The following is a 14,401-nucleotide window of genomic DNA, read 5'->3' on the forward strand; positions in this document are numbered from 1 at the left end:
ATAAGTTGGCGGTTCATTCCATTGTGGCGACCCCGGATTAATAAAGGGACTAAGCCGACAAAAGAATGAATGAATGAATAATTTGAGTTCACAAACTGCTCAAAATACAGACATTCATTCATTCATTTATTTTCCTTCAACTTAGTCCCTTATTTATCAGGGGTCGCAGAATAAACAGCCAACTATTCCAGAATATGTTTTATGCAGCGGATTACCTTCCCACCGCAACCCAGTACTGGGAAACATAAACACACTCATAAATACACTCATACACTACGGACAATTTTGTTTATTCTATTCACCTATAGTGCATGTCTTTGGACTGTGCGGGAAACTGGATCACCCAGAGGAAACCCACGGGGAGAACATGCAAAATCCACATATAAATAACCACTGAGCCACCGTGCCCCCCCAAAACAGACATATTAAAGCTAATTTATTTGTTAATGTTTAAATGCAAGTGATGATTCAAAAACCTTAGTAATATTAATTAAAATATTAACAATTATTTGAATAGATAATATAAAAGTGTAAAAGACTTTAATTTGGAGTGTAAAAGACTTTGGAGTGAAAAAGATGCACAGGGACTATCAGGTGTATAAGATATGCGTCACTTTACTCACAGCTGACTGGTCCTGACTGGGTTCATGATCTCTAAACCCGAATGAAACCTGATCTGGAGCAGGTCAGCGGTGCAGTTTAAGTTACCATGAAAACCTCATTACAGATGAGTTTTTGCTCAAACTCTGCAGGTTTTATCAAGTCAAATTTAAGACCCATTTAAAACCTTTGTGAATTAAATTTTAGAGTTTTTTCTAATAAATAAATAGTTTTTTCTATATAAATAAACTTGCCTTGCCTAAGGGATTTAATCTAAAAATCTAATGTATTTATTTCTTAACAACATACTTTAATGTGTCAAAACAAGAAAACTCCAGTATATACTGGCTTTTGGTCCAAATTAATTGATTATAACTTCTATTCAACCAACAGGTTTCTGTTATAAAACCTTAAGTTTCACGCCTTTTCAGAAATGTTATGTCTAAACACCCTTACTTTTGTATCAATGGAAGATAGTGTAAAGGGATATATTGCTCTGTTATTATCAAGAGGAACCATGTAATTGTTTTCTTTTCCCTGGGAATTAGGGAATTTAATTTGGAGAAATTGCTGTAAAAAATGTCTAACAGCGCTTGTAAATTGAATCTCTTTGCAATAAAAAAAAACCTAAATATAAACTTAAATATATATTAAAAAAGTTTTATTAAGATGGATTGTTGGAGATTGGATGGATGTCGGGTCGCTTGGGTAGCTTTACTTGGACAGAATAGACAACTAAGACCAGTTTAAAATGATTTAAGACACATAACACAATATTTCAGTGAATTTAAGTCTTTTTAAGGCCTTTGTTAAGACCTCGCACACACCCTGAAACTAAATGTGAACTTATCTGGGTAAAAACCCAAAGTGGCTTAGTTAGAGCATTAGTTACTTTTATTTTCGTCTGTGCTTCTATCTCTAAGCAAGACCTGATTGAGAGAAATCATTTACTAACTCACCTCATTATACATAGGGTCTTTCTTCAGTGATGGTTGATACTGCTCGCATAACACTGTGAAGACTGTCAACTTCCCTCTGAAAAGAAAGCCACAATCATCTGGAAATTAGGTTGATTGTATTGTTACAAATATACTGATGAATCAATTAAAGATAAAGCTGTCTGGTCTTTTTATAGGCTTTTCAACATTTTAGAAACAATCCTGAGGTAACCCACCAGCTTCTCATTTCCAAGTAAATCGGAATACTTCAGTAACTTTCTTAAGTTGCATCCACAAGCTGCTTTTGCTGACAGCATACAGAGGTAACAAGGCAAGTATGATGAAATAGATGACCATATTTACTGAAATCCCTTCATCTGATTGATTTCAGAAGGCAGTGTAGTGTATAATTTGTTGCCCGTAATATTCCATTATCCTATTTGATTCCATGACTGCTTTATAATAAGTAATGTGGACTTACAAATGTAGAAAATCATGGAAACTGTGCATTTCAATGCAGTAGTTTTTAACTAGAAAAGTTATGTACATTGTGTTTTACATGATGACATTCTAAAGATTGAGTCTGACAGCCCAATGAGAATCAATTAATGAGAATCATTAACCTTTTGTCTTACTGTCCATTGGCCTATTCCGAAGAAAAGCTAATGCTCAAGTTCAAGGCACTGCTGTGCTGTTTGTCTTCATCAAAGTTCAGGGTAATTCTGCCAGGCTGTTTTGATTATCACCTATGAATTTGACTGTTTTGTTGATTATATCAGGGTAAGTGAAACTTCAGTGTCTGAACAAGACTTTAAACCATTCACTTAATTTACATCCTTTGTTAAATGTTGTCGGGGTAGTTTCTTTTTCTCCAGCTATAAGCACTGCCCACCTAAAATGTATACAAAATTTTACAAAACAACTTTAGTTAGACTTATTGCTAGACTACTTCTCAAACTTTTCTAAAACAAACTTTGTAACAGCAGCAATGGTGAGTTTTCTAGAATTGGGAAACACCGAGCTACAGCAAACACTGACCTACAGGACATTGAACATTTATAAAAGCCTGACGTTGAGTTTTAAAGTGTAAAGACAAGGAGCAACTCACCCATCCACCGCCAGCAGGAGGAACCAGAGGAAATTGAGCAAAGGCTGAACAAAAGGAGGACCCTTCTCTATAGACGGATGCTTCTGTGTGTATGTGGTGAACACCACCAGTGCACTAGTCTTGTTTTTTAGACAAAGGAACCTGTGGTCAAGACAAGATGCTAAGATGAGTATTATCATAACAAAAATGCTAACTTAATCAACAAACAACAAAATTAGTGAATACTATAAACCTATATTACAAAAAAGGCAGCTACATAAAGTTGAATAACTGCATATGCATAGACTTATAAAAAGCAGAACTTGATGGATAAGATGATAAAAAAGTAACTCACTCATCATTCCATTGCACGATTTTCCAAGTATTCTAAACGGTACTTGTGTAGACCTTTTTCTTAGAATGCAAAATTACCCATTATGCTTTGCGTGTATGTGCAAGGAAAAATCTAAGAACTTCAGGTCGGCAGCTGATGCGTGTAAACAGTCACATTTGGACAGCTTTGAAACAATAGTTTTAATCTATTTTACCTGCTTTTATCATCTTTGAACTAATTTTTGAACTAACTTTTAATACTGTTGTCGATCAGCGCCACCTCCTGGACTGATCATTTAACAAATGCGATCTAATACGATGGAAAACAGCTGCTGTGAGGCATTTTCCCCTCATTGTCAGATGGCATTGTGCTGTTTAAACGAAGCCTCGTCATAGCTAAAGTCAACAGTTTTTCTCTCTTTTAAATATATACCCAACCCAAACAAATGTAATTCACCAAAATGTTTGACACGCACACGTAGCTTACTGTACTGTCCCACTAACACACTGATTTAATAAGTGTCACAAAGTGGAAATATAGGCTAGTGTCATTTTGAAATGACAGAAAAACTCAGATAAAAGATTAATAAGACTATTTTCAATTTCATAAGGGAGCTTTTACAGCATCGATAATGTAGATTTTAATAAGTTTAACAACAAAACACAAGTAAATACCGCTATTCCGCCTAGTCTCTCCCTATATTGTTTACCATGCGTGTTTAAGGAGGCATGGCTCTAGACGGCAGGGGAGGGACTGTGATTCAGAGATTTATGCTAAACTGTTAGTTTTGTGGAAGATCACCAACTGCACCTTTAAAAAAATAAGACTTTCCCTAGCCAATTGGAAAAATATATTAGAAAAATCTTTGAAACAGCACTTGGGAAATATTTGGGGTTAATAACAATATGACTTAAACTTTACATAAATGTGTCTGCATGTTAGGGACATGCGGATGATCAGCTTTCAATCCATTATGGCTAAACTCTCCAGCAAGTCCACAAATCTCCTGCTTAACTATATTCCAGACCCCACATTAAACATCCTGAGATGGGACCATCACATTGAGTTATCGACAGGCTAAAAGTTTTTATTGTGCAGCCACGATTGCTGGTCTGATTTAGGTTATGAGGAATATATGAACAGTTCATTCAAAAAAGTAGTTCTTGTCATTTTCTGATCTCATGTTTCTATGCTGAGAGTTAAAGAGTACAATATATAATTTTTTTTAAAAGAGGCATCATAATGGACGTGGAGCTCCGCGAGCCGAGGGCAGGAGTGGGCGTGGCCAGCAGGGGAGAAGGAGGGGAGTGAACAACTGTTGTCAGTTAACTCACAAAATGAGACACAAACCGTGAGGAGACGCATGAGTATATAGTTTACAATCATTATAGATTTAAATCATCATAAAGATAATCGTGTTTATATAAACACTGTAAATGAGGACTTTTTCCCCAATCCCTGGGTCTGAATGCAGACTCAGTGCAGCACGTCTCTTCTCATAGGATAAGAAAACACCGTTATAAATAATAATGAGAAAACGACACGTCATCTTTGTACTTGCAGTTTTTTCGCTATGTCACCGCTTTTGATCTGCCCAAAAAACATTTTAAACCCGGAAGACGAAATTAGCTGACAAAAGCTCAAAATTATCCAGTTTTTCCCACAATTAAAGCTAACAGGTGCTAACATAGTCTTAATTGATGCTTAACATACACAAATCTGTCAATCTCAAAAAAAGTACTCCAGGGTTTCGTGAACCTTTAACATTTAATTATCACCTAATAACAATAATGACAATAATAACAATATGACTTTTTTATTTTGTTTAAAACAACATTAAAAAATACAGTACTGCCACCTAGTGAAATCCTATATGCATTATATATCTGTTCCAACTTCCTGTAATTTTTAGAAGTTTAAAACGTTTTTAAAACGGAGCATGTTTGAAATAAAGTAAAAACCGCCATTTAATTCTTAACCCCTATAATCGCTAGAGCCACATGGTGTCAGTAAGCGTGCATATATGTGTGTGTGTGTACTGCAAACGGCATTTGTGAGACTCATCGTTTCAGAAAGGCTTGAATAAACTCCACCACATATACATCAAATTAACTTTTTTTTTTTTTTGACTAATGAGCTGTTTTTCAGCTTCATCCGAGTCTTTGTCACTGACTGCTGTTTATCTGACATAACGCATTTCGACAGGCATGTAGGAGCAGTGGGCAGGAAGAAGCAGCTCATTTGGATTTAAAGCCACAGGCTACAAAAACAGCTACACTGAACTCAGACACCAAAATGGGCAGATTCTGGAGGCTATAATAAATAATCTGATGAGTATTTTAAGCTGAAACTTTACACATTTTGGAGACACCAAAGGCTTATCTTACATCTTGTAAAAGGGATAAAATAGGTGCCCTTTGATAAAAACAAACATAGTTAGTAAATAATCTATAATAATGTAGTAAAATAATGAAAATTTTGTCATTTAGTAGCTGACAGCCCCAGTCCATTATTCACTTCCATACAATAGTCATATCTCCTTTTGTATTTTGCAGTCATCAAAGTAGCATTAACAAGCATTAGGGAGTGTATAAATGACAATCATTTTTGTTTTGTTATCTTCAAACTTTTAGATGAAACTCCGGAACTCACTGTAAGACGGCCTGTGCTACAAACATGTCCACCTCTCCATGAAAGCCTCGCGCTGATGAATACTCCACCAGCATCTGTGCACAGCCTTCCCCATCAGATGAGCGCAGGAAATGATAACGGGATTCACTGTAGTTTTGTTCTAAATGCAAACGAATACTGTAAATATACACATTGCACATTCTCAGAGCAGGGGCCCGTTCTTCGTACCTGGATTACTCCGTTAGCTGAATTTGGATATTGACGATTTGACACAATCCAGGATCGTTTCGTTCTTCAAAGCTGATCCGAGAGTTGTTGTCATGGCAACAGTTCTGCTAGCTCAAACCTGATCGGGAGCAGGTTCAATTCATATAAACAGGACTAAATCGGCTCAGTTCAAGCAAAGATAATACAGAAAGTATGTACCGAATTCTGATATTTTCTTACAGTAGTAGTTATATAAACTTGTGAAAATAGTAAATATTTTTTAACTATACATATAAAGTTATAGTTATTAAAAAATAATGTTATATATATTAATAAAACTTATGCAATCTGCACCCTTGAAATGAAAGTACAAAGACTGCCACCTGGTGGTGCAAAGAGAAAACTTATTGATATGAACTTTTTAGATCGCTTTAGTACAATTTGTGTATAATAGAAATGCACAATGTGTAACTTTTTTAAAAGCAATAAAACATGTATGCAGTCATAAGCATGTTTTGACAGTTAATATGACGGTGATTTGATGCTTTATTAAAATTGCAGACGCCTTTACCAATATCAAAATGCTTTTGTAAACAACCAGTTATTCTTTACACAGATTAAAAACGGCTACTATAATAAAGAAAATCTTTTCTAAATGTAGAACTAAATACACTGATTTGCATTGAAATACATGATGAATACTCTTGACACATGAAAGTGTAAAGCCTGCAGCTCACAACAAATGTGTAAAGTTATTGCGTGTCATATTTAACAAACCGTTTACTGCTAATTTTATGTAATTTTGCTCACATGGATAGTTGAATATTAATCAGATGATGTCATTACGCTGCTGTGCCGTCAGCCAATCGTTGCATTGCTGATCATGATTTCGAGGATCGATAGACCTGTCCTTCACAACACAAGCAGCGATCTCAGATCAGTTCATCCAGACATTCTAATCTGATTCGCGAACTTGTTTGAAGAACCAAATTAGCGAGAGATCAGTTATCAAGATTAAAAGATCCAGGATCTGCCAAATCATCTTAGATCATTTAAAGTACGAAGAACAGACCCCAGCTAAGAATCTTTTTCCAGATTGTTTCTGTTTTACCTTTCCACAATGTGAGCGCCAGCAGCTGGTGTAGTTTGGGGTGGCCCAACTTTCCTGACCCTCCTGATGACCACTTGATCGCTCTGGAGACAAATGCCACCCGCTCGGGTGAATTTGGGTCCATCAAGCTGAAAAGTTTAGCCAGATGCTCTAGAACAAACATCAAGAATGAAATATGAAGTAATTCAAATTAAAAGGCCATCACATAAGTGTTCTGTGAAAGAATGTGCAAAAATGTATATTATTTACATTTTTTAAAGCAACTTTTATTTACCAATTAACTTAAATTTACCATTTTTGGATTTATTCAGAAGAATGGGTCTGGGTCTGGCAGAAGCACTTTTTACTTAGCTTAAGCTTAGCATAGATAGTTGAATCGGATTAGACCACTAGCATCCCACTCAAAAATGAACAGAGTTTTGAGAATTTATCCAATTTAGGGTTGAAATTTCTCTTCATCGTATACCAAGACTGACAGAAAATTAAAACTTGCTATTTTCTAGGATGATATGGCATAATAATCAAGGAACTTCGCTGCTGTACCATGGCTGCAGCGGGTGCAAAGATATTACACAGCACCTGCAAATCACCTTTTTTTTTAAAGTAGAGTGTTCCTCAAAAAAAATTTATCCTATGGTTAAATATACTGTTATTTTCAGCATCAAATTTCTACAGATTTTTGTTAAAGTTTAGCATTTTTTTATATTAAAAAAAAAAATATATATATATATATTAAAAACAAATAATTGAAAAAACTTTTTTCATTTACTATTTATTTTTTGTTTACTATTTATTTACTATGCGCTACCTGATAAAAGTCTTGTCCCCTATCCAAGTTTCAGGAACAATAAATTATACACTTGACTTCAAGTTGATCATTTGGTATCAGTAGTGGCTAACACAAAAGGCAAAGCCCTCTAGATTACGCTTATTTTACCAAAATAAAAATATGATCATGCCTTGATTTTTAATTATTTCATTAGGACAGTAATGTCTGACTTTGCTTAGACAAAAGTCTTGTCACTTAACAGAAATAATGTACAGTATAGAATATAAAGTCATACTGCAGTGAAAAAATAATTAACTTTGTGTATGACTCCAATGAGTTTAGACTGCATTTCTACATCTCTGCAATAACTCAAATAACATATTAATAAAGTCATCTGGAATGCCAAAGAAGCATTCTTGCAGGACTCCCAGAGTTCATCAAGATATTTTGGATTCAACTTTAATGTCGCCTCCTCCATCTTACTGGGCTGCCCAATCCTGGAGCACCTTGACCTTCTTTGTTTTCAGGAACTTTGATGTGGAGGCTGAAGTATGAGAAGGAGCGCTATCCTGCTGAAGAATTTGCCCTTTCCTGTGGTTTGTAATGTAACAGGCAGGCAGCACATTTGTCTTGATACTTGGCTGTTGACGTTGCCATCCACTCTGCAGATCTCTCGCACACCTCCATACTGAATGTAAGCCCAAACCATGATTTTCCTTCACCAAACTTGACTGATTTCTGAGAGAATCTTGGGTCCATGCGGGTTCCAATAGGTCTTCTGCAGTATTTGTAATGATTGGGATGCAGTTTAACAGAATGATCAAATGATCAACTAGAAGTCAAGTTATTATTTGTTGCTCTTTACAACTGGGATCGAGGACATGACTTGTGTCAGGTAGCGTTTATTTACTTATTTAATAGTTTTGCCTTATATAAAATGTTCAAATCAAATTTTCTACAATGATTGTTTAAATCATTGAAATAATGCTTCAAATATTTTTGTTTTATATTTAGGTGGCAATTCAAAAAGAAAACGTATAGGGATTTTATATATAAAACAGAAAACAAATGCAAGCACTTTAAAAGAGCATTTTCAGATAATGTTTCCAAAAACTTTATTTCACAATATTGTGTGAAAATTATATGTCTAAATATGAGCGAGAATGTCACTGTTATGTAAAAATGTAATATACTTATTCTAAGCTGTGCTTCTAAAAAATTATGAAAAGAATATACTGTTTTATTTTACTTTAAATATTTAAAACTTATTGTTTGAGAAAGAGTAAGTATATAATTATTATAATTATATTGATATAATTATAATTGATCTGTATTTTGGGGGCTGCACTGTGATCCTTAAAAAGAATTGTGTATAACTCTTTTGTGAAAACTGTTCAACAAGATTAACTATTGTTACACTAAATAAAAAACTATTTAGTGGGTGACTTCTGTAATCCATGGTACAAATGTAGGTCATTATTTTTAGTTTACAAAACAAGACACAATCCAATGGATAATTCTAAACAATCTACAGAATTTAAAGCAGTATTGGATGCTTGAAAATCCCTTTTTGTTTTTGACCCCTAAATTGAATGCAATAATCCACCAACTGTACATTTCTGTCAAAATAATACTAACAATCACCAACACAGTAGCCTCAATAGTGTACTTTTCATCAAACCCACCTAGTGTTTCATCATCTACTTTGGCCTCAGATTTCTCCAGGGACTCTAGTACCAGCATGGACAGATCTGAAGCACTGTTTTGCTGTTTTAGGAAACAATCATTAGCACAAAGATCCAACTCAAAGAGGGAAAGCAATTCTAACAGTGTAGTGTAGGGCTACAGTGTAGGGCTGCACACTATATAATTTCAACATCGATAACGTAATGTTCAAATCTGCAATATTCACATTGCAGAATCTACAATATCAAGTTGGGATTATAATAACCAGCCAACGCAGTTCATAACATGTGCAACGTTTAACCCTAATAGAGTGAATTATTTTAATTTGGATGCATTTTTAGGCCCTGTGACTGAAGATTTTAATCTAATTTAAGCCAAGTCATAAAAAGTTTAATTTAATTTTATTATTTATAAAATGAAGACTACAGAGCAGGGGTGTCCAAACTCGGTCCTAGAGGGCCGGTGTCCTACAGATTTTAGCTCCAACTTGCCTCAACACACCTGCAAGGATGTTTCTAAAGCCTAGTAAGAGCTTAATTAGCTAGCCCAGGTGTGGCTGATTGGGGTTGGAACTAAACTTTGCAGGACACCCGCCCTCCAGGACCGAGTTTGGAGTTTGCCTGCTACAGAGTGTTAATCCACATATGATTAATGAATTTCTGTATCTTAATACTGTTAGAAGCCACAGAAAAATCACTAAACATTTTATTTATATCTTTATTTAGTTGAACTCATATATCCTTTCTTTCCTATATTTTACACAGATACTCCCCTACAAAAATAATTCCAATCCATCTAAAACGATTAATTATTAGAGTTTAGAGTTACAAGTCATCTTGTAAAACTATACTCATATTGCAATCTCTCAGACAAACAAAATATTTCAATGGCGTTTTTTTTTTTTACAATATTGTTGCAGCCCTATTTTAGAGTATTCTTGACAGGCTCTTGTAGACATTTAGCTTCTAATAGAAGAACACATACCTGATTATAGCTAAAGAAGAGCAACGCTCCATTATACATCAACTCTCTGGCCTCCGCATGCTTTGCTTGTGACAAGTACCTGCATCCAAACACAAAGGAAAGAGTTACTCAGTGGTTGTGTGTAACACTAAAGATAATACACTAACATTCTTTATCAACCAACCAGTCTTCCACCACATTATATTCCACCACGCTCTTTAAAGCCTGTGCAAGATCAAATTGTACAATGTTTGTTTTGCTAGCGCACATTGTGTTTCTTTACGTGTTATAGAATAAATAAGTGCAGGTTAATCTAGTTAAAAAAATCTGAGCATTTGTTTCCACGTTTTGATGTCCAGTGTTGACATCAGTTAGACGGCTTAAACTACAATATTCTTATTTTCTATCATCTTTGCTATGATCCTTTATTTTGCAAGTGTTGGTTAAGTGAATTAGGCAAGCTGTTGGACAACAGTATTTGTTTTGCAGCTAATCTAATAACAAAAATATATTCTTAAGGATAATACTACAGTATTGACCTTAAAATAGATTTTTTTTTAATTCTAGCCAAACTCAAATGTCTTCAAGACAAAATTATAGAAAAATTATGAAAACATCCTTGCTCCATTAAACAGCACTTGGGAATTATTGGAAAAAGAATAAACATTTCATAAGGAAGTCAGGCTGCACAATATATCATTTCAGCATCGATATTATGTCACAAGATTTCCAATGTTGAGTTATGATTGTAGTTGACCAGAACACATAAGATTTGTGGAGACACAGAACTTAACCATAATATAGTGAAAGTTTATCGTCTGCATGTGTTTTTGAGGCCTGTGACTGTAAAAAGATTTTAAAGCATTTTAATAGCACATAAAGAAATTTAATAAAGATCTGTTAAAGCACTGTTTATATATAATTAAACAAAATAGAACAATTTTATATAATAGTATACATCTATAATCTATCTATCTACAGTTGAAGTCAGAATTATAAGCCCCTTTTGAATTTTTTTTCTTTTTTAAATACTTCCCAAATGATGTTTAACAGAACAATGACATTTTCACAGTATGTCTGATAATATTTTTTTTTTATTTTGGAGAAAGTCTTATTTGTTTTATTTCAGCAAGAATAAAAGCAGTTTTTAATTTTTTTAAAAACCATTTTAAGGTCAAAATTATTCACCTCTAAAGAGCTGTAGAATATCGACAAAATTTTTATAGCTTAAAACCAATCAAACAAACCATCGATATACAATAACTTGCCTAATTACCCTAACCTGCCTAGTTAACCTAATTAATCTAGTTAAGCCTTAAAATATCTCTTTAAGCTGTATAGAAGCGCCTTGAAAAATATCTAGTAAAATATTATTTACTGTCCTCATGGCAAAGATAAAATAAATCAGTTATTAGAAATGAGTTATTAAAATATTAAGTTTAGAAATGTATTGAAAGAGTCTTCTCTCCATTAAACAGAGATTGTGGAAAAAATAAACAGGGGGCTAATAATTTTGACTTCAACTGTAAATATATATTATAACAAAAGTATGACAAACTACCTATTTTTTTCTATTACATTCTTCTCCCAAATAATTTATGATCAGTATAACTGTTTCTCAAATTAACATTTCTTGTTTTTTCTTTATCATCAAATATCTGGTCTATGTTTATTTGATAATGTAGTTAATTTCTCAACAGTCAAAATTAAGATAAAAGTGCCATTTTGGTAGTGAGCTTACTAGAATCTGTCATAAACGTTTTCTAAATAGGTAGCTTACTAGGCTGAGACCATTATGGCCAAAATTGCCATTTTTGCTAGACACTTTACAGCTGCTCGCCAGGTTTTGAGACCATGATGTCCAAAAATGCAGCTTAAATGTTAGACAGCTCGCAAGGTTTACAGTATAAACGCTTATATATATATATATATATATATATATATATATATATATATATATATATATATATATATATATATTAAAATGTAAAGCAGCTCGTTAGGTTTAGAGACTATGATGCTCAAAATGCTGTCTTTATGGGCAGCTTACTACACACAGCAGGTCATCAAAAGGAAAAATGAATGGCAGATATACGTTTTATGAAATACATTTTGTCTTGTCTTTTTGTTATCGAGAGAACTACCTTCCATTAGAGCAGGACTTTAAACATGATGCAAATTTCACAACACTGCTGTTTTGCCAGCTTTATTGCTATATTTTTGAACTTCAGAGAAATGCTCCAATAAATCTGACTCTCGTATAATATGTAATTGCGTTCTAGTATCATATTATTATATTTCGCTCATAAAACATAATACTCAGCCGGAAAATTCATTAATCAACCTTATTCTTCTGATTAGCATGTAGCTAAACAGGCTCACGCTATTCTGACGTGAATGACATAGGAAATGGCCAATAAGAGATCAGATGAAATCCCAGAGGCGGGTCAGGAAGAGCAATCGACCAATCAGCGTATCGAATGAACGTGCTTCGTTGACAACCAGAAAGATCTGGAAGCGACAGGGCCCCAACCAGTCACTGTAATTTCTGTGATAAACAATAAAACTGACCTGAAGAATAGTGTGCGGTACATCTGATGTGCCTCATAATAATCTCCTCTTTCCACACTGGCTCTCAGTTTGCCTTCCACTCGCTGTACTCCTCCGCGGTTCCTCGCGCTGGAGCTCTTCAGAGACTCCTGCTCCGACATGACTGCTCCGACCAACCGAACGCGATCACTGAGCCTTCAGACTCGCCGTACTTCACATTGACCTCCACTGACGGACGCGTACCTCTTTTCTTTTACCGCTATGTTTGGTTATCGTCATTACGAGAAAACACTAAATGTTTTCGACAGTTTGGAAAGAAACGCGATTACAATGATAATAATATGCGAGTATAAATGTACATTATTATTGTTAAAGATAAATGAACTAGCATTATTCATCGGTTTATGGCAAGCCGTTTTCACATTTAATCTATAACCCGTACTAGTATGTATTTTCATGTTACTAGTTCTTATTTTTTAGATACTTAATCTTTTCCATTACGTACTAGTACTTATTCATTAGATAACGTTATTAGCAGTGTTGAAAAAAGTTATATATTGCAAGTTTACCTCTACCTTATCTCTTTTAAAAAAAGTAAAAAAAGAATAAATAAATGCAAATTACAATAAAATAACATAGCACAGTTATACTCACATTGGGTCCTCAAAAAGTAACTAACACATTTAGTTACGTTTTATTTATTTTTTAAATGACTACAGATTGTAATATATTAGGTACTTTTTCCCAACACTGGTTAGTCCATATAGATAGTGCTATTTATTAGATACTCATTCATTAAATACTATTAATTCATTTTCTTGTCGGCTTAGCCCCTTTATTAATCCGGGGTCGCCACAGCGGAATAAACCGCCAACTTATCAAGCACATTTTTATTCAGCCCTTTAAGCCGGAAACATCCACACACACACTTATACACTACGGACACTTTAGCTTACTCAATTAACCTGTACCACATGTCTTTGGAATGTGGGGGCAACCGGAGCACCCGGAGGAAACCCACGTGAACACTGGGAGAACATGCAAACTCCACACAGAAACACCAACTGAGCCGAGGAAAGAACCAACAACCTTCTTGCTGTTAGGCAACAGCACCACCTAATGCGCCACTGCGTCGCCTAATTAGATACTAGTACCTATTAAATAGATACTAGTACTTATGTATTAGATACTAGTTCTTATTCATAGATGTTAGTGCTTATTCATTAAATGCTAGTGCTTATTCAATATATTCTAGTGCATATTTTTTAGATACTAGTGTTTTTTTTAAAAAATATACTAGTGCTTACTTATTAGACTGTTTTTTATATTAGATACTAGTACTTATTCGTTAGATACTAATACCTATTAAATAGATACTATTACTTATTCCAGGGCCGGCCCAAGCCTTCAGGGGGCCCTAAGCAGGATTTTATTTGAGGCCCCCTTGGTGCAAACAATATGACAAATTATTGTCAATCCTTAATTTTTTGCACACTATAAATTTAAAACACACATTATTGATTTT

At 34.4% G+C, this 14,401-nt stretch overlaps 1 protein-coding gene across 4 annotated transcripts in view; it reads right to left on the reverse strand.

The window, feature by feature from the left end:
- The window catches only part of get4 (guided entry of tail-anchored proteins factor 4), a 707,996-nt gene extending 694,893 nt beyond the window's left edge, over positions 1 to 13,103 (reverse strand). Inside the window, exons 1-7 of one of the 4 annotated variants that reach the window (XR_015503608.1) lie at positions 12,898 to 13,067; positions 10,348 to 10,426; positions 9,363 to 9,444; positions 6,909 to 7,058; positions 5,612 to 5,750; positions 2,647 to 2,787; positions 1,493 to 1,635 (exon numbers count right to left, since the gene is read on the reverse strand). Coding sequence is in view for 2 of the 4 variants with exons in the window: in NM_001199907.1 (NP_001186836.1) it covers positions 1,560 to 1,635; positions 2,647 to 2,787; positions 5,612 to 5,750; positions 6,909 to 7,058; positions 9,363 to 9,444; positions 10,348 to 10,426; positions 12,898 to 13,037 (807 nt within the window). In the remaining 2 variants the exon portion in view is untranslated. 4 annotated transcript variants of the gene reach the window in all.
- Positions 13,104 to 14,401: the final 1,298 nt, after the last annotated feature.

Source organism: Danio rerio, chromosome 12, assembly GCF_052040795.2.
Source record: "Danio rerio strain M-AB ecotype USA chromosome 12, GRCz13ab, whole genome shotgun sequence".
Lineage (NCBI taxonomy): Eukaryota > Metazoa > Chordata > Actinopteri > Cypriniformes > Danionidae > Danio > Danio rerio.